The 21,970-nt window shown below is 37.8% G+C and overlaps 1 protein-coding gene across 2 annotated transcripts; it reads left to right on the forward strand.

Annotated features, from left to right (window-relative positions):
• Window positions 1–4,837: 4,837 nt before the first annotated feature.
• LOC149076309 (uncharacterized) lies at window positions 4,838–20,833 on the forward strand. Of its 2 annotated transcripts, none has more exons than XM_089243869.1 (2): window positions 4,838–4,906; window positions 18,891–20,833. In XM_089243869.1, exon 2 carries the CDS (start codon window positions 18,914–18,916, stop codon window positions 20,015–20,017), a length of 1,104 nt encoding a protein of 367 aa, XP_089099995.1. In that variant the 5' UTR covers window positions 4,838–4,906; window positions 18,891–18,913; the 3' UTR covers window positions 20,018–20,833. The 2 variants fall into 2 exon arrangements, with proteins under 2 accessions (XP_089099995.1, XP_089099994.1); XM_089243868.1 differs by lacking the exon at window positions 4,838–4,906 and adding an exon at window positions 14,279–14,360.
• Window positions 20,834–21,970: the final 1,137 nt, after the last annotated feature.

Here is a 21,970-nt window from a genome sequence, read left to right on the forward strand (position 1 = left end):
GTTGACGTTAAGCCGGGTTTTCCTAGGAGTAGAACTTTTGCGCCGTGTGCAGAGTGAAAATGCTGATTGATTGAAACCTAGAAATTCAGGTTTTTTGACCAATAAGCGTTTTCACGCTGCACGCACCATAGAGAACCTGCTCCTAGGAAAACCCGGCTTTAGCGAAGGAATGATGTTCAAGTGCAGTTCTGTTTTTGAAAATATCAATGGCGATGTTCTTATCGAGAGGCAAGAAAACTGGCGTTCCCTTCCATCATCGAAGTTGATTGCTGGTTGCATGTTAAGTCGCCAAGGGATTATACAGTATTATACACATAGCTTCAGGAGAATGAAAAAAATCTCATTTAATTTTTTTTCCACTCCTTCATTTTCTCACAACAGGACCGACCGTCACTTATACAGTTCACAGCCGACTCCGAACGGCTTTTTTATTTCTCACTGAGATGTTCGAACGCGTAACGTTTGTTGTACAGACTTTCTTAAATAGCAATTTGCTGTTTGATCATCATGGCGCTGTTTTTGCATGGCGCTGTTTTTCCCTTCTATTAGAAGAGGCACTGGCAAAGACAAAAGAGGGTATTGAACGCACAAAATCTCTGAGCATCTTGTGGCACAGTTTGCGAGTATCTTATCGACCAAGGCTACCATATTCCACTGCTATGTAATTGGTATTACACAAATATCCACGTTTGTTTAATCATGACAACTGATACACAGTATCACTGATCTCCTTTAATTATTCACATTAAAATTCATGAAATGCAAGCTCAATAGAACCAGAAAAGAGTAAAAACAAATGTTTGAAATCCGGGCCGGAACGGGGGGGAGGGGAGAGAAACTGCCCCGAGTGCCAAACTTTAGGGGGCGGCAAATATCAGGAAAGAACACCAGCACAAAATGATCAAAATTTGAAGTGGGGAAGGCAGTAAAATCTCTCATGTTTGCCTCTCCTCACAAAAAATCTTAGTTACGACCCTGGATGAAATGGTCATTTACAATAAACAGGGATGGGATTGCTGCGCCATTAGCAATTTTCGGATACGTACTGCGCCATAACATTGTGCCAATCTCGGGGTCTTCTCCCTCTTCAACTTTCGCTTTCGATGACGTCATTTGAATCATGCTGTGACATCAACCTCGGCGTTACTACTGTAACTCTATAGGAAACCTGAAATAGTGTCATGAAAAAATAATACAATCTAAAATTTTCTTAAATAAAAAAAAAATTTTTTTATACCCCCTATTCTCTATATAGTTGACTTTTCCCTATACCCCATAGGGTATGTAATGAAAATTGGAAGAAAGCCTACTTACTTCGTTGAAAAAGATATGGCATTTTGTGGGGGAGTATTAGCGATTTTTAATTGCCGTTTAAAGGGTTGATACTATGAAAAAAAAAAACACTAAACAGTAATATGAAGTTCATTATTATAATATAGGATTTTCACTAGGTTGTGACAAATCGAGCAAAATCTAGCTACCAACTAAATGTTTCACCACGGTGACCTGGTATTCATCGAGCTCTGACTTTTACTGAATCTAATTTGCCTAGTTATAATGGATAACAATACATTTCATCCTAAAAAAATCTAATTGTATGTCTTTAAAAATTTTCATTAATTTTTGAAACTGAAGTTTGAATAATTTTTTCCCCCTTTTTACAGGTTGACTGCATTCAAGTTCAATGCGGAACATTGGTCGGATTCGGAAGAATTTTCATACACTTTAAGAGACATTTTCATACACTTTGAAAGACATTTTCATACACTTTGAAAGACATTTTCATACACTTTGAAAGACATTTTCATACACTTTGAAAGACATTTTCATACACTTTGAAAGACATTTTTTACATGTAAACCATCAGTAATGTTATATTGAATAAATGTTGTATAATCTCTAAACTGTTCTGTATTTTTGTGAAGAGTGAAAATTTGTGTAAAAGATTTAAAATTTGCATATGTGCCCTCCCTCCCTTTTTTTTTTTTTTTTTTTTTTTGCTGTAAAACTTTTATAAGTTTGCCATAACTTCTCAAGACTTTAATTTCTATTTAGGAAATTTTGCATGAACCCTGAATTCTAACAATTTTTAGCCAAAACCTTTCAACAGTATGGCTGCAAGTTAACATTTAAACAATCAAATTAGCAGGTAGAATAGAGAATGTGTGTTTTATATATAAAGTAGGCAATACATCTTTCAAAAAAAAAATTTTTTTCCTTTTTTTGCCAAATCTTTCAATGCTAGTCAAAATTTAGAATTTATTAAACACCCTGCATATATTCTTGTTTCTTCAGAATTTTGAGTTTAGGTTAAAATTTTTTAACATTGAATTATAAAAAAGAAGGTAATGTAATCTATAAAAGAAATTTAAAGTGGTTTATGTTTCTTCAAAGGAAGCATACAAGTCAAACATCCCTCTTCATAGTATTTCATTTAATTGTGAATAAAATACTAAATATTTCGTGTCAATTGGTTAGTTTGTTCTTTCCATAATTAAAGAAAGAAAAAAAATACTGGAAAAAACACTTTGAACGTGATTTTCTCAGATCGCAGTTTTTAAGCTCATCCGTAAGATTTAAAGAAAACTACTGTCCCAAAAAAAAAATTCTGAATTTTTACAGGAAAGTTTAGTCAATATGTGTTAGTAGAATTTTATGAATTTTTAAAGTTTGAATGTGTGTGTGTGTGAATTTTTAAAAAATATATAAATTTCAAAAATCTAAATTCAAAATTTTTTAGAAAATACTTCCCATTAGTCAATTGCTAAATCCGAGGTCCATTCTATTAACACACATCGACTATTCTGAAAAATTCATAATTTTTTGGGCAGTAGTTTTCTTTAAATCTTACGGATGAGCTCAAAAACTGCAATCTGAGAAAATTGCATTCAAAGTGCTTTTTTCTAGTATACGTTTACACTATAATCCAGTATTTCTTTAATTATGAAAGAACAAACTAAATGATTGACACGTAACTTTTAGTATTTTATTTGCGATCAAATGAAATATTTTTTGAAATCATTTTTGAAAATTAGACTTTTTCAACTCGAAAGAGTAGTGAGACCTTTAGTGGCTCATGACACAATTCCAGAGCATTTAAGTAGCCAGTGACATTTTCAGATCACTCAAGTAGGCCTGTGGCACATTCATAGATTACTTAAGTGACCTATGGCAGTTCCAGAACACTTAAAGCAATCTGCGGCACATTTAGAGATCCCTTAAGCGACATGTGGCACAGTTTTAGAGAACTTAAGTGACACCCAGTTCAGTTCTACATCGCTCAAGTTACCTGCTGCCATTCCCAGATTACTTAAGTGATCCACGGTGTAATTAACAGATCACTTGAGTGATACGTGGCACAGTTCCAGAGCACTTAAGTGACCCAGACACATTTCCAGAGCACTTGAAGGATCAGTGAAACATTTAGAGATCACCAAAGCGGCTCTGCGGGAGACTTATCAGTAAGGAGAATGTTACTTCAGGTGCCCACAAACTATCAAAAGTTTTTTCTTGCTTTTGGCGCACCGAGTAAGATGCCATTAAGAATTTCGCATATTTTCATAAAGGGTGGTTGATGACGTAAGTAAGAATTATCCGAGACCCACCCACCCCCCCCCCCCCCTCGTAATCGAAAGTCAACAAATCAGAAACCCCCGTTGATGCTGACGTAATACTTGAATGACCCCAAAGCATTGGGACTTTTAAGGATATTTTTTTTTTTAAGTAGAAATATGCCTCCAAGATCAACGATTCGCCAGTAAAATGTGGCCTAAGGGGTTTCACTTACTACCTCGTTTATTTTAAGTATTGAAATCAATTTTTTTTTAAGGTAATTGTGATGCTTGGGACATATATATATACAGTATATATGACATCCATATTTTTAAGGGCATCTTTTTCTCAGCCACCTCGTTGGGCATTTTGCCTGTTGTGGATTTGTATTTGTAAATAGAAATGCACAATATATATTTTTTCCAATTTTTTTTTTTTCTAATTTATTCTTCTTTTTTTTTCTATTTTAAAAAAAAAAATTTACCTCGTATTCCTTTGGAGAGATCAAGATACTTAGGGTGACCATACGTCCCGTTTTTCCCGGGAGAGTCCCGGTATGTTCTGTTTTTTTGGTGGTCCCGATTTTTTGGCAAAAGTGTCCCGCATTTTCCCGTATTTTACACGAAGCCTACTTGAATTTTTATTCTTTACTGAAGTCAAAGAATGACATTATCCTTCAACTCATAAATTATTTTATGATAATTATAACTATATATGAGAATATTGAACGGGTTTTTTTCGTGGAATACGTTTTAATCCACTGCAATTTGCAGTAATGCGTCATTTCCCGCCATTGTGAGTTTTCCGCAATTGCAACAATATTTGGCAACTTTGGTTTTGTCGTCGTTTTTGGCGATAATTGGCAATGTCCCGTATTTTCCCGTATTTGGAATCCTAATATCCCGTATTTCCTCGAAGAAATATGGTCAGCCTAAAGATACATAACTTTAAAATTGAAATAATTCCTTATTTTTATATTGTTCATAAATTAATTTCACAGAGTTGTACTTATTTTATGTTTGTTTGTTTTTCGTTTTTGTTTTGTGTTTTTTTCGTAATACAATATAAACTAAATTTTATTTGTATTTGTATTTGTATTTGTAAATATTTATTGTAATACATGACTAAAATTATGAAATCTAAATAGTCCGCGATTCAAGAAAAAAAAATTGTTTTTGCAGTGTTTGTTGTATGTACTAGATGTCAGCACGTGTATCGATCTTGGATTTCAATTCGTTTATACATCTGTAGTAATATAATTACCTGATAGATGGCAGCAACTACCCGATGATGATGACGATAATCATTTTCTCTCCACGTTGAATTCAAGCAGGATGGAGATAAAAAGGCTCTGGTAAAAAAAAAATATTTTATCTCTTTCTCTTACTTTTTTTTTTCCTATTCCGTTAAATATGTCTTCGATCAGATTAAACACGAGCCGGATGAATATCTGATGGGAATGAGGCCATTATCCGGGATATTATTATTATTATTTCTTTCTCGGCGTTGTTATTGATCGCTTCGTCGTCGCCGTCGCCGCTGCGTTGGGGCTATCTGCTACAAAATCACGAGCGCAAAAGAAAAAAATGTAAATACAAAGGTGAAGATCTCGGAGAGTTGAAAATCCGCGGCGGCATTTCAAGCGAGCTCCCAATAGTAAGGGTCAAGCCGGTTCATTCCCACGCGTTTCTCTCTCTCTCTCTCTCTATCTGTTTTTTTTCGTTTGAAGAACTGTGCTGTCTTCCGAATTGTTCCTTAACCGAAAGAAAAACGAGTCTCCAACATGGTTTGCTTGGGCAGGCAGATCGAGTCTTCGGAACTGAGGTTCGACAAGTACCTCGAACTGACGGATGACAACTTCAAGGAGATCATCCTCGACTCGTTGCCGGCCGTGATGGGCGCCGAAGAGAGGAAGCGCTTCCTAGTCAAGAAAATACCCGTGCCAGCCGTCGGGGTGTTCGCCACCTTCGCCGCGAAGGTCTACGACGATGACATCTGTGATCCGGGTCTGGTCGGGAAACGAATGGACACGTCTCCGGTTGACGAGTGGTACTTGCTGACGGCGGCGCAGAACCGCGGTGGGTGGAACCAGTTCCTCGAGAAAGGGTTCGACGCCCTCACCAGCGGTTACTGCGGCGCGGCGTTCTGGAACCCCGCCACCCACCAAGTCATAGTCGCCCACAGGGGAACCAAGTCGATGTCGGACATCGTGGCGGACGTCAAGTGCGTGTACGCGAATCAGCGGTCTGTGCACATCGACTCCGCCGTCACATTCACCGACAGGATAGTGTCGGTGCTCAGGGAGGTCAACGACGAGAGGAAGACCAACATCCAGCTGTACTTCACGGGCCACTCCCTGGGCGGCTACGACGCCGCGATCACGACGTTCTCGGCGAAGTACTGCGAGCTTAAGAGCGACAAGGGCATATTCGTCGCTCTGAGCGACATCTCCAGGAGCTACGATTCCAGCGCGGTTTTATTCGATCCCCCCGGATCGAAGCAGATGATCGATCGCATCCAGGACAGCTTGATGGAACGGTCCAATAGAGCGTTGGTCGAATCGCTGGATGTCATCACGTACCTGTCGTCCCCGAACTGGATCAACATATGCCACAACCACGTCGGTGAGATGTACCGGCTCCCCATTGAGATCCCCGACAGTGACCGGAAGAAACTATACCAGAGCTTTCAGACCATGTGCTTGCAACATACTCTGCATTTCCACGACATCGTGAAAATCACGAAATGCGTCGATTCCATGGACGACCCCTGTCAATCCGACAGCAGTGTATCGAAAGGCCGCAGGATCCAAAGAATATTCGACTGGCCGAGACTGTGCAACGAGAAACCCCACTCGTCTCTGGTGGCGGCTTTCATCGCTTCGACGATGAGGGTGTTGCTGTACGGTTTCGGGAACTACATCAGGTATTTCTCTGGTGTTTTTCCGGAAGAACTCAGGGATTTTATGGACTGTCTCGAAGAGCACGAGGACTACCACGTCGAGGAAGACAAACTGCCCGAAAGGGCTGTGGAAGGGAGGAGCATTCGCTACAGGGCTGAAGATGTCGACGAAGACTACCAGAATAAACGCTTGCTCACGGCGTTCACCGATTCCGAGCTGCGATTCCTCAACAACTACGAATTCGTCAGGAATCAAGACAACAATCTCGCCGAATCTGTCTTCCAAGGGCTCGACCGCGACGTCAAGATCAAAGCCATGCAAATAATGAGTCGCTACAAGATCGTGGAGAAGACTGTCTATTCTTCTGATATGGCGACGTTCATTCCCTTCGTCAAAAACATCCTGCATTTCTTCCCGTCGGTCAAGAACAAATTGGATTCGCTGAATCTAACGAGAAACGCCGACTCGAACCACGAATTTAAGAGATCGAAAACGGATACCCCATCGGATGCGAACTCCCCAATGTTCGATACAGTTTGCTCGGTGGTGTCCAGAGCCCTAGTGATCATTTGCCTGATCACCTCCAGCTGTTCTTCGCTTTCCTACGGAATCCAGCAGTCGATGGGACTGGACCGAATCCAAAAGAATCTCACCAATAGGAATTGTTCTTTCCTAGATGTCGACCAGTCGTGGAACCTCACTTCGTTCATGGATTATTTCAAAGACATTGAATGTCTCGGCATGATGGACCTGCCGACTCTAATATCGATGAAATTCGACGAAATCCAAAAGATTATCTGCCAGGCCCTGATGACTGATGAGATGATCCAGATCAGTAGCTTGTCTTTCTTTTCCGAAAACGATCCACTCATGAAACAAGTGAGAGATTGTTTTCTACAAGGGATACTGAGTAATCTGGACATCAGCCTCGTCGAGAACGTGACTAGTGTTCTACAACAGCGATGTGTCAGCGCCTATGGTGAAAACACGGCTTTGGCGAAGCTTTTCGATGTTTCTGACTCATCAGATGTTTTGGCGCTTTGCAAAGCCGTCATGGAAATCCTAACTAACAAGTCGAAAGGAACTGAAAATACACGCCTCGGAGACGAAGTTCAAAATCCTTACGCTGATCAGAACTTGAACGAAACTGACGAAGACACACTGGATCCCATACCGAATCTACCACCTGAAACTGATTCAAATACGGAAGTTCTAGACGAAATGAGCGGTCGTTCTCTAATATGCTCAAGGAAGAATGAAGTGACTGCAGAATCCAGAGTGAGAAAACACGCGAAAAGAAACTGCAGGCATTCCGAATGTTATATAAGCGAGAAGAAGGGCGCAATCTCTTTGCCGATCTGTGAATTATCGTCATCCGTACTCAGTGAGAAATGCAAATTCAATTACTCCTGGAAAAACAGCAGCGGCTCTGTTAGGTTTGTGAAAATTCCCCTCATTACATACAATAACATCACCAACCGATTTAAAAGCAACTTCAATTATAAAATCAATTTCGTGCAAGACATTGATAACCTATTAGTCAAGCTGAGTCTCGGATCATCATTGCCCAAACTAAGCGATAATCCCTACTGCATTTCAGATTGTGATCCAAACCAATCTTCCATAAAATGTTTCATTATTCCAGTATGTGACTGTAAAGCTCGAATAGACCGTGCTTTCAAACTAGACCCCGAGAGTGAATTTTCGGAGTTTATTTGCTGGTTGCTATTATCTTCTGAATCACAACATGAACCAATCCTTGAATTTGATGAGTTCTTGCGAAAAGTAACGATTAATCATCCAGAATACGGATCAATCTGTAGCCTAGTCAATGTATTATTAGAGAAGGATCAGTCAATCAGCAAAATCAATCGACCTATAAACTATCAGAAACAAGTTTATTATCATACTTGGGCGCTGTGATAATTAACGTGGGAATTTTTCTTAAATAAGGAGATTTCACTTCTTTAATATTGGGAGAAAGTGTTATGTGTTCTCTCAGTGGGGGGGATGTATTTATAGTATTACTGTATCCACACATTGCGAAAAGAACAAGAGATTTCAAAGCATGGGAGAAATCTGGAAGATCTTTCCCATGCAGGGGAAGAGATCAGCTGAATTTTTTTTTTTTTTTTTTTTCATAAATATTGGCTGAACAAGCGAAAATTGTGTGTGTATGTGTCTATGTAGAGGGGTGTTGCGTCAGTGTTTCTCATTCTCCAAGTTTATGACTGGATATGATGAATCATGAAAACTGAATCATTCCTTGGAAGTTATAAACTTTTTGTTATTGAAGGGAAAAAAAGGGGGAAATATAAATCCAGTCACACACATCCTTCCTAAAGGATGTAGTATTTAAACTCCCTTTATTCCGTCGATATCTGAAGAATTCAAGCTCAAACTGATGTTGCGAAGAAATAACACGCAGTTAGACTCAAATACGCAGCTGTATTTACATATCTTAGCGATATTTCTTGCCGTGACTGACAAAATTATGAAGGAAATCTGTTATCACTGTGTATCCTTGATTACTTGTATTGCGCAGCTCAACTTATCATACATCCTACTTTTTTTGCCCGTCTTGTAAATAATATCTACAGTCGAACCCCGATATACCGCCACAACTTTTCTATCAGCAAATCTTCAACATATATATATATATATAGTGGCGCACGCCAGGACCTAACAACTCTGGAAAATATTTAGGCACCAGCAAAATTTCATAGGCGCCAAGCCTTTTTTTTTCCCCTCGACACTTAATTGATACAAAATAGTGTATTCTGTGACTTCTACGGGACTTAGGAACCCCTTTCCATTCTAACAGACAGGCTGACATAATTTCATAAAATTTTGTGGTCCCGAGAGACTTCAGTTATCAAAAGAAACTAGAAGCCAATCTCAATTTTTTATGCGACCTGATGCCTAGGATTTGTCCAGCCCTGGCATAAGCTGAATTAACCTTTGGAGGAGGCACAATGAATTTCTCCAGAGAATTCTCGGTTACCAACTTTTTTTTTTACACAAACTATAATAGAACAAATTATGATAGCATATTAATGTATTTCCATTTTATGATTTTCAAATGTTTTAATCATTTTACAAAGATATTCAGAATTATTTTTGATCGGGTTGAGGGGGGGGGGCATTCTCTGCGTACGCCTATACATATATATATATGTTTCAATTAATACCAGATATAACGCCAAACTAGTTATAGCGCCAGAATTCTGCGTAATGAATAGTGGCATTTACTTCGGGGTTCCACTGTATGAAGAAATATAATTTCTTCTTTTGCGAAAAACGAGAAATTTTCAATTCGAAATATTATTTATTTACTCTATTAAAGAAACATTTTGACCAATTTTAAAATGAAGAGTTGAGTCTTTTATTTGAAATATTACACGACTATTCATGGATGTGGCTAATACGGCTTTACCTGGAATTCCAGGTACTGATCTCTTTCTTCATTTTTAATCGAAATTCAGAAGAAAATCAAAGCCCGCAAAAACATTTCTGCTCTTCGCCTGAGATAATGACTCAATATTTCAAGCAGTTGCTCGTTTTTTTAATGGCCTTTAGTTCTTTTCCTTAAACTTAGTAACCTTTTTTTTAAATCTTGACAAGGCCGTCTCAGCGCGTGGGCCCACCCGGGAGCCTTTCGTGACAATGATATATGGCGACACTATTCACTATTTCAGAGATTATATATTCATATGAGGCTTTTTGAATAGACATTTTTTTTTTGGGGGGGGGGGGGGTTATTAGTTATACCGTGTATCAATGGCTAACTTGAATTGACTAAAAGTCACATTGCTACGGACATGGGCATCAGAAAAAAAAAGTGTTTCAGAAAGATCTATGGGTGCTCAGGTTGAGTTTTTTTTAGCTATAAATTCAATTCTGATTTAAAAAATTACCGTATTTTAACGTGTTGCAAGGTACAACCTTTTGCCAAAAATTTTGTCTCAAAAGCAGGGCTGTAACTAAGCTGGGGCAGCCGGGATACTGCCCCGTTCCCCGAGCAGAATGGGGGACCCCCCAAAAGTTTAAATTTGTTTTGCCTAATAATGAGCATTTCAAAAGGAGCCCCAAGGGAAAGTCTGCCCCGAGAAGGCACACTACGGCCCTGCAGAGGGTATTATAGACACTGTATTAACAAATTACTAAATTCCTTTCAATTTACGATGAGAGTGACTCAGATGATAATGACTGGTTGTTGTCTTGAAAGCATCATAGGCTCCAGGGCCAAATGATTTTTCTGAGGCCCTACCTGGTAAATTCCGGAAAATTTCAACCAGATTTCATTTTTGTGAGGCTCTTCTCTTGAGGGGGCCCCGGACCCATGAGTTAAGACGGCACTGGTTGATGTAGCTTATTGTTATGTGTATCAGATGAAAGTGGTGAGGAATTTGATGATTTCCATAATGAATAAAGAAATATATTTTTTAAAACTTAAATAAAAAATATATTTGATGAAAACTGTGTTTCTCTTCTAAATTTTAAGCCCAAAAAATCAGGGGGTTCCTTATGCACGTTAAAATGCGTTAATTCTCAGGGTGCTTTAGTTTTTTCTACAAAAACTGTAGTTGCTCATGTACCCCTAGCTCCGACGCCACTGGCTGTGAACGATTTTTAATTTCAAACCTACAAAAAAAATGCTATAATTATTGTTTCTCTGATTAAGGGCGTTGTTTAATTTATTTTTAGGATTTGAAACTTTTTTTCTCCCTCTTCTGATGTGTTTCGTTCTGAATCAAAAAAAAGTAGTAGACACAATCATTATCTCATTGTTCGGCCTTCGCTCAAGTGAGACAGAAAAAAAGGGCTGTTGCGTCATGTTTGGCCTTCGGAACACACCGCTTTGGATGTTTTTACCCTCGGTCTCTCTCTCTCTCTCTCCCTTTATATTCTTATTATAGTGGTGAAAGAGTGCGCCACTTGTATTTTGAACCCGAACGTCTCTTTTACCATTTCCTTTTTTTTTATTCACCAGAAAAAACAATTTAGTCCAAACTGTGAAAGTGTATAGGTGTTATCTTCAAATCTTGATCACGGGTTTAAAAATATTTAACCTAAATCAAAAAGGTCTCTCTCTCTCTCTGAATGGGAAGTTGAAAGTTTACGTATTACGTGCGATATAATGGTGATAATTTGATTCTAAGTCGTATCTGAGATTTGGATTCATTCACTTTATCGAGTCGTTGATGGTCAGAATCATAAAATGTGCTTTATATTCGTTAACTCTTCCAACCAAAAAATAGACATTAAAAATAATTTTGAATTCTGGACCAAAAAATAAACTGAAATTCGATTTTTCAAAAAAAGTTTCAATTTGTATTAATTAATGTTTTTCCTGCTGTCGTTAAAGTGGCTAGAGTAAGTGCCAGAATCTGGGGGTTCGAATAAATTTTGTGAAGGAGAGCTCCTAATATTTTATGAATATAATACGCACCTTTTTTTTTCCTGTGTACGCAGGAAAAAAAGGATACATTACAGAGGTAAAAAGGATTAGTTTTTTCATAGGGTTGCAACACAGTTTCGCGGTGATGGAGCGAGAGGAGTTTTCGCTGCAAATTATTATCAATCATCCATGTAATTTCCAATTAAATACAAACACAACGCCACAACAGGCAAAATGCCCGACGAGGTGGCTGAGAAAAAGGTGCCCATAAAAATATTCCATCAATATATAAAAATTAATATATATCAATATTAATATATCATCAATATATAAAATTATTACATTCATAGCTTGAATCTTTGAAAAAAAATGCCAAATTTTTTTCTGGTAATAATATATATTTTTTCCTTACCCATGATTTGGCGTTACCCCTGTACGATGCCCCATGTGGTCGCAAAACCCAAGAACCGCCCCTGCACGGAGGGTACAGAATGTGACGTAGCTTCGGCTGATCAAGTGACTATACAGTTGTGATCCTGTCCTCACCCTTAGCTAGTATAGGGCTTCAATAATAGCTTATTGAAGCTTAACAATATATATATAGTTTCCCAAGTATATAGTAACTAAAAAATATCAAGAGAAATAATTTTTTATGCAGTGTGAATGATCAAAAATGTGAGTATTGGGCAAGAATTTCGTTATTTTGAAATACCTCATCTAAGAACTGTACTGTTCTCTGACACTATCAATTATAGCCAGTAATTTTTATTGTAAATAAAAGGTTAATTTGAAAAACTCATTGAAGTAGACTGAAATGTATTTTCTTGTATTTATTACACAAATACACGCATATAATACAAACAAACACTTTGTGACCTGAAGGGACTGTAAAGTCCTTCCAGTAGGCCTAAAGGAATTAGTTATTAAATATTTTACATTGGAAGAGTGCAGGTGTAAGGTGGATATGATCGAAGTATTTAAAATTTTCAACGGGATGGATAGGATGGACCACATGAGTTATTAATACACCGTCAACCAACTGCTTCGACAAGGGGACACCAGTACGATTGGTAAGGGACAATTCTAGGTTGAGGTGTGTCGCAGGGATTTTTTTTTCCCTCTATATGGGGTTATGAATAAATGAAATAGCTTACCCCCGGGGGTCGTGAATTCTAACACAATTGGCACGTTTAAAAAGAAATATGGCAAACATATTGGGATAAATCGAGAAGCCATCTATATTTAGATAAGACAACCATAATTTTTTTATGAGCAGTATATTTATATTTTATCATAATTATTGGTTTTTTATTGCTCTTATTTGGTTGCTGTATTTTTGATATAATTTAAATATATAATCGAGACATGGCCCCCACGTCCTGGAACAGGGCCCTAGGCTGGAATCTTTTGTGGGCCCTCCGACCAGACTTTCACGGGCTTTCACTTTATGATGAATGTATAGCGTGAAAAGCAAAAAAATTGTCCCGGACTCCAGTGTTGGAGCCTTGTCAGCTCACCCCTTGTGGGGGGGGGGGCATGAATCGAGACGTTTATATTTTTTATGGGCATCTGTTTTCAACCACCTCGTTGGGCATTTGTATTCGAATTCCACACATAGAATCAAATAAAAAATCCCTTCAATATAGCCTAAAAATATTTTTTTCTTTCAAAAATTTTAGTAACTTAATTTTGTTGATCACAGAAAGCAATAATTTTCGTTCGTTTATCAATTCGAATGGTTATATCTTATATGATGTGAAAGTACGCAAATATATGAATACGTGCATTTTGGATATTTTGTGAACTTTAAATAAATAATACAGATTTCATTATTTAATGTCCATGAAGACTTTTTTTTTGCTTCAATTATATATAGTTTTGTATATAAATAAAATTCTAAAATGATGGTGATGATGAAATCGTGTTGAAACTGTCACAAAAAATCGTGTGAAGGCTCTTGAACGAAACTTTGAAAGTAGTGATAAGTAACCAATTGTGGTAATCCGTATTAGTAAATATTGCACCATGTTGTGCTTGACATAAGCATTTTATCGTAAGTAGTTGAACTTTACGATATTTTTCTCATATCATTTTTGATCTGAAGAGAATTGATATCGCAATCTTTTTCTTCGATTTCGAAAAGTAATAAAAAAATAATAATTTAAGCTTCATTAAAAAAATATGTATTGTTATCAGGAGGGCCAAAATTTTATTAAAATATAAAACTTCCACTGAAATACGGGTTATATGGTCAACAAACATTCAACAGATGGTTTTTGATTTTTATCGTAACTTTACGACTTTTTCATTTTATTTCCGTAGCTATCATATTTAGGGCAACCCTTCGGCTATTGCGCAATTCTCGCAATAATTCTTGCACAACTTGTGAAATAATAGGGAATGAATCAATATAAATACTAGCGCGCCGACGTATGAGATTAGAGTTGAAGTTTCGTTTCCACCCTCCGAATAACAACTCGCTTGGTGCATCTCGGAAGAGAACTTGTAAGTTCGTCTTTTTTACATAATTATATATTTTCAAAAAATTAAATTCATTCGGCTTTCTTTTAATCTGATGTTGTCAGTCCAACTTTACAAATTAATTTATACATATTGCTTTTCTTAAGAAAATTTTGTTAAACAAACAATTATACTATATGTCTCGATGTTCTTGGAGAAATTAAAATACTGGTAAAAAATGAAGAACCTGCAAAAAAATTTCCCCTTTTAGAAATTAAAATTGTTAAATTATGTTTTTATGTTCTTATTTTATTGCTAAAAGTTTTGAAAAAAAATTTGCAACCATTTTTTTTTTTCACGAGGTATTATTATCAACCCACGTTTGATCGTTCCTCCAATTCATGTTTCGTCATCTTCCCGAGGTTACATTTGCATGCATATATGGTGTTCTTTGTCTCCAGATAAATTTAAACAGGAATGTCATTTTAACGTTTGCGGAACGGCCGTTTGCGTTTCATGTTTGCGACCATCCGTTCTTTGATGACAATTGTTTGTATTGGTGTGTACTATCACCTGTTAAAGTTTTTTCCCATCTTTTCTGAATGACCCATATGCTACTGCCAAACACCGAAATCAGCCAATTTACGACAGGCCGGCCATTTTGCGAATTAACCAATTTTGTTAAATATTGACGGCCAATGTCTGGACATTAGCCGGCCAATTTGCGACGGGGCCGACCACTTCGCGAATTGACCAAGAGTTTTAGCCAAAGTCAGAATTGCAGAAATGGACTTTGGTCGGCCATTTCGCGAAGTAGTCGGAAATCCCCTAGCTTGATGTGCTGGTTGTAAGACGGACCGGTATATAGGAGCCAAATCCTTTTTTTTTTTTTAAATCTCCACCGTGTGATACATGTCTCTATATGTATATAGCAGTTGTATTGGATTAGCTTAGCTCCATGTGACAAGAGAAAAAAGTGAAATTTGAGAAAAAACTATAAAAATAATTATATAATCATATAGTTTTTCTGCCAAATATTTGAGGCGAATCATGTCTTTTGTTATCGGACTAGCCAGGGATTAACGGCCGCATCGCGAACTGGCCGGCCAACATCCAAATTTCGGACATCAACTACGTCAATATTTAATGAAACTAGCCAATTTCGGGCTTTAGCGGTAACATATATACATAGGCGTACGCAGAATTTCTCGAGGGGGGTTTTCAGATTTTTTTCCTTCTGAGGGTTTCATTTTTTTCCCCCTGCAAAATAACACTATAATCTTGGCTCGGGGGGGGGGGGGATTTAGACACCCCCCCCCCCCTTTTACGTACGCCAATGCACATGTATATGCGCCCTAGTCGGGCATGTGATCGATGTAAAAGGTACAAGCGAGATCAGGCAATACAGTAAATCAGTGTTTCTCAACTGGTACCCTATGAGCCCCCCTTGTGGGAATGCGATACTTTAAGGGGGGGGGGGGCACCAGTGAAAGTCAAATAGAAGGCGAGCCATGATGGGGGCTAAGGGTACCACAGAGAGCTGTGAAAAAAATATTCAAAAGTGAAAAATTTTAATATGGTGAGGGAAAAGGTGACTACTTTCAGAATTTAGCAGAAATGCTCATAGAACCAGGCTTATCTCAACGCATAACCTCACCCGACTCAGATGCATATCTGGCATCTTAAGATAATGAGATCTGATGCTATGATTTGTTAGTGAATTTAAATTGTGGAGCTGGTATTTCCAGTAGGGGAAGGAGGGAAGCTTGACTATCATTTTGCCTGTGTTGAGAGGAGCTCCCCCCCCCCCCATATTAAGGGTCCTCATGACCATAAAGGAGCTACATAATCTAGCTAATCTTATTAGCTGCTACTACCAGCTAAGTTAGAAAATTCTAGGGGGTGCCCCCCCTCAACATCACTTTGCCCGAGGTCATGATGTTGAGACTACATGACATAGAACACCCTCGAGACAACTCTAGCTTAGGGGGCCTGAGACTGACCTTATTTATGAAATGTTTGTAGTGAACCAAATACAGTAACTATAGAAATGAGGGGGGGGGGTCCCTGAATAAGATATCGATCTTTTCTTCTTTCAAACAGCACAACTCCGGTCTATCGCCATGGGCAATTTACTATCGAATGAGTTGTGCCGGAAGTGTGAGTGTGTGTAAATTAGTGCTGTCATCTATATTTCAAATTGTTAGTGAAATGTAGCAATTAGCGTTGTAGGGCTCTTGCTCTCTGCGCTTTGTGGTGAGATTCTTTTAACTGGGAGATCGGCTCGCATTCACGCTTCGAAGTTAGGAACCACAGAAAATCAACTTCGGCCGACGGCGACTGTGGGGTGCAAACCCGGGTCCTCGCGATGCGAGTCCTTCACTATGACCACTCGTCCACCACACTTGCCCCCACCCCCTCCTGTTAAGAAAACAAGGGAGCTACGAGATGAAAAAATGGTCTGAAGGGGGCCATGGGTGAAAAAGGGTTAAAAAAGAATGCGGTAGAGCCTCGATATGCAGAAGTGGTTGGGACAATATCAAGGCCTCAAGAGAAGAAGGGCCTCACGAAAATAAGATATAGTTGAAATTTTTGAGGAGCATACATGTAAATTTGCCTGATGGAGACAGAAAAATCATTTGGCCCATGGTGCGCTTAAGACGGTCCTGCTCTACGGAACTGGTCCCCCCCCCCCACACCCTTCACGTGCATAGCAAAGCCTGGGAGATATTTCAAAGTACAAAAAGTAAAATTTTCGCCATTTTGGTTTTTCATTTTTCTTCTGTGATGATCAGGGGCGTAGCCAGAAATTTCGTTCGGGGGGGGGGGGGGACCAAAGTGACAGAACAATGGATTTGGCCATCTTTTTCCCTTTTTTCGGTCATTTTCTCACATTTCGGGGGGGGGGCAGACCCCCAAGTCCCCCCCCCCTGGCTACGCCCTTGGTGATGATTCAATCATATTCTCACATAACCCTTGAACCAGGCACTCAGGCTGGAGTTTCTCCTCAGGGCCTTCTATGATAAACTTGTAAAAAAAAACTAAAAAAAACAATGGGGGCCCTCTTTCATGTGGTGACCATGACAATTATCTTATAAATTTAGTCTTTTTGAAAAAAAGTGATTCAATTGGTAGAATGTTCTCTTGCTCAGATAGCAAAAGGGTTGGAAGATTATCCCTGTTTGGTAATTGGACGAAAAGTAATAGTTTTGAAGGAGCGATTATTCTGATTATCCAATCATATAAACCAGGAGTCTTTGACCTTTCAGATATTGCGGGCCAAGTTAAAACTTTCCATAAAGCCTGCGCAAGTCGTAGCATAGTACTCCCTGTTGTTACCTTTAAATTTTAAACAGACAGACCATTAAATGACCTTTTTATTCGAAAAGAGAATTTAATCCCAAACCTTCCTTCCACAACATGCACTTACACCTCCTCACATACATTACTCACTTGTCCTTCCCTTCATCGGGGGTCCCCAAGGGGCCCCAGCCTGTTTGTTGGCTAATGGCCCGCTTTAAGGGCCAGTCACCATCGTATAATTTTGAGTCTGGCATGGTACTCCCTGTTGTTACCTAAACAGGGTTTCCCCAAATCATTGAACACATTTATTTAACACATTTTTATTTATTCTGAAATAATTTCTTTCATTGATTCCGATTTTTTTATGGTAATTATGAAATTTTTGCCAATAATTATCTGAGAAATTATTTTTTCATTATTTTAAATTGTCATTTTTAATTATGAAATTATTTCGCTTTCACAAATTCATTTTTTTTAATGAATTACTCTCATCGACTACTCCATTTATCGGGTCACTCCACTTGGGGGGGGGGAAGGGCCATATTATTGCTTTCCCTAGAGTGACCCCCGTAATGAGGTATATATATATACATGTATATCAGTGTTAAATGGTAGATCAGACTAAGTTTGCGACTTGCTACTGCTCTAGACCAATTGCTGTTTCTCAACTCTTTTCAGCCCATGGGCTCTTTTGGACAGTATTTTCTCGTGGCCCTCGTCTTATACATGGGCTCTCTTACCCGCATTCCGGAGCAAGTAACTTCGTTCTTATTGAATTGATTTTTTTTAAGTAAATGTATATATATATAATGAACAAAAAATAATGCGGACCTCTTATCCCATACAGTGTCGTCTCAACATCAGCCAAAGTAATGTTCTGGAGTCAAAAGTAAAAGCCGACATATTTGCGTATTTATTGTCGAAAACCTTACAAGTAGATCTATCTCAATATCGGATCTTGCGGAATATTTGCTTGCTTTCCTTCTTTCATCAGGGAATTCAGTTTTACATTCAAAATTTAACAAGATGAGGAAAGTGAACATGCAGAATCAACTCTTAAATTTTGGGGGGGGGGGGGGGGCTTAAAATTTGTAGGCCCTGGGCACATGCTTCTTTTGCCTATGCGAGAAACAAGCCCTGACTAGATGTTATGTTGAATGTAACTTATTAATCAGTCCATGCTTTATTTTTTATAGTGTGATTTTTGACATTTCCACTTTATATCAATTTTGCTTTCCCCCCTAATTAGTTTTCTTCTCCCTTTTTACTTAGGAATACAAAGAACATCTACAAACATGGCGAACGATTCAAATCTTGTGGAACCATGTAAAGGTTGGAGAGATGCATGTTCATTTTGTGACAAAAGATTCGGCAAATGGAAGGAAGTGGGTAATGACGACGATGATGAGGATAGAGGTGCAATTACCCTGACAAAACCATCTGCTTACATGTTTGCTTATCAAACTAAGCAAGGCAAAGAAGTTGTTTCAATTGGCATTCACAGTCCGGGAAAGAGACATAATGGTGTGGATGCAGTCTGGAAAGAATTGAGGAACAGAATTGCAAATAAATCGTACAAGGAAACAAAATCTACAATTCACTTTCGATCCTGTACTCTCAATCAACTTGACGGCAAGGATTCCTGTGTGTTATTTGCTCATTGGTTCAATTACAGTGTCCTTCCTCGACTAACCAGTCAATGGCCAGGAATAGACGTATTAGAGAAGTCTGAATTTCTGACACTTGCAACCACCGTTAACAAATGGATTTATCCATCAAAAAATCCAGTGTGGAAGGAACAAAAAACTAATCCATTGCCGAAAGCTGTCAAACAATGTAAAGGATGGAACAAGGTGTGTAATTTCTGTGATATGCATCTCTCGCCATGGATTACTGATGCTGAATGCATGGAAAAAAACATGGCACCTGATTCTCCCGGTTACCTGTTACTTTCTGGAAATGATGGCAGGAACAGAGAAACTGTCTATATTATCCACTGTTGTTCAATCAAGAGTTCAATGAAATATCGTGTATCGAATGTTAGGCAGCATCTTCATAGCGAATGCAGTTGCATTCCTGCTGACAAAAGTAAAACTGTTGAAGTTCGATGGATTCTTGAAGGGGACAAGAAAGTGGATACCTCTTATCTATTAGTTCTTGCGCATTGGCTGAATAATGGAACAGTACCGGTCATAATAAAGAAATGTTTACCATATGATAGGCCCTTCAGCGATGACTTACTTACAAAAGATAGTCGGTTCATATTCAGGGAAAAAGATAAGAAATGGTGTTATGTGCCCGAAGAAGAACAGCTTTCCAAATCCAAAAATTATGCTCCAAAACATAAGAACAGGAACAAACACCAGTTCAAGCTGGATGAGAGTGACATGTTCGAATGAAGTTTTCTTGTAAATTAAATATTAATAGACTCTATTCAGGATCTGTGATATTTTTTTTACTTTCTTCTGAAGTACAAATTCAATTCGCAACACATAAATGGTTTTGTTTTGTTTTTCATCTATCCATAAGAGACCGAATTAATTTATTTGTTGTTCTAATTTTTTTTCTCATTTCTTTGTGAAATTTCATGCAAGTTTATTCTGTACAGGATCACCAATCATAATCAGGGTTTTTTTTAAAATCAATTCCAACTATATGATGAGTCTCCTAGTCTTTCTTGGGTCCAATTTACTTATGTGATGTGATTGTAAGTAGAGTATACAACTTGTTTTATGTAACTTTGTAACTTGAAAGACTCCTTAGTGAAGGAGAGACGACTTATGTGCGTTTCATCTCAATTTTAAATGTTAAAGACAGAACAATCTGTATTCAATTTATGGGGAAATGTTATTTGATGTATCAAAGACGAGATAAATTTTTCTTGCACTCTTCAAGAATATTGCAGGGTTGGACAAATCGTTGCCATGAATAATTAATAATTTCATATTAAGTTTTTTTTGAGTCTGGGTACACAAAATTTTCTGAATTCATAGCAGTGTGTAGCTCTAAGTCACAGGAAAGTTTAAAAAGATGGCCAATGAAATAAATGTGTTTGGCTTCTAAGAAATTTGTCAATTCTTATATCTTGATATGAAAAATTTTTATGCTTATAAAATGCCACACATTTTTTTTTACACAGTACATGTGTTGAAGATTTTGAAATTATAATGCAGTTGTGTTTACATAAAAAAAAATAAATGACATTGATAGCTGTTTTTCATTTTCTTGTGTTTTCTGGTGAAGTAAGCAGTGTGTGTTTTTATATATTTTTATATTCATATATATATATTATTTTAAAAAAAAGGTAAAAAACAAACGAGTTTGCATGTCAAGTAGTTGACTCTACTCTGGTCGTGCATATCTCATCGACCGGTAGATTACAGGACTAGTTTTCTGACAGTTTATTACACAATAAAGAATTTATGAACATATAAATTATGACAGGGCTGGGCAAATTAGAAAAGTTCATTTACCAGCCTAATTTCTTAATAGCCAAACATAGTTTAGAAAAACAGTCCTATTTTTTTTTTTTCAAATTTTCTGGAACTTGGGCGACTCCTTTTCATGTTAGAAAGCACACCATTATAATTTCACAGTATTTTGTGCCATCCTTGGACACCAATTTAGTAAACACAGTGGAAACTTTCAATAACCACATCTCAGTCTATGGTGAACATTTTGAGGGAGAAAGCATACAAATTGTGCAGCGATTGATTAGCTCAAACTTTTTCTTAAAGGAACTATTCCACACTATAGAATAATAGAACCAGGTTGCTGTAGCACCTAAAATTTTCTTATTGGAGTCAGAACAACATAGCATTTTTGAATCATGTCCACATGCCTACTAATAGAAAATAGTCTTCTGAGAAATTTGGCTAGGGCTTTTTTTATTCTCCCTGGATAAAACTGTGTGTGTTTCAGAGATTTTTTAATTGAATCTCTGTGCAGATGTAATCTATAAATGTGTTTTACCTACAATTCTTGAGATGGTGAGAAATTTATAATTTTTGCTTGACTCATCGTTGAAGGTAACATCTAAAACGAATGTGCATTTTCTGCAATTGTCTATATCAGAAACATAACTGAAAGTATTACAGTAAAACCGCCATAACAGACTCTCTCCATTAGTAGGCAGCTCCCATTGACCCTTTAAGTAGCTTTTAAAATTTTCCTGATCCGCATAATAGCTGCCAAATTGGAAATTGTAAAACCTTCACAAATTGCCACCTATTTTCGAAAAGAATTTTTTCCAGATTGCAAGCCAATAACTGCTTCCCCCTCCCCAAACAAGAAAAATTATCTGCCCATCGCTTCTACTTCCCTCACTACAATACAAAAACACCTACTACGAG

This window comes from Pholcus phalangioides, unplaced genomic scaffold (genome assembly GCF_987345545.1).
Source record: "Pholcus phalangioides strain wild (caught in Gottingen) unplaced genomic scaffold, Ppha-v1.0 ptg000015l_1, whole genome shotgun sequence".
Lineage (NCBI taxonomy): Eukaryota > Metazoa > Arthropoda > Arachnida > Araneae > Pholcidae > Pholcus > Pholcus phalangioides.

What these genes read in the sequence shown, in the direction of transcription:
- LOC149076309 (XM_089243869.1), top strand. Translation starts at nt 18,914, where the DNA reads ATGGCGAACGATTCAAATCTTGTGGAACCATGTAAAGGTTGGAGAGAT.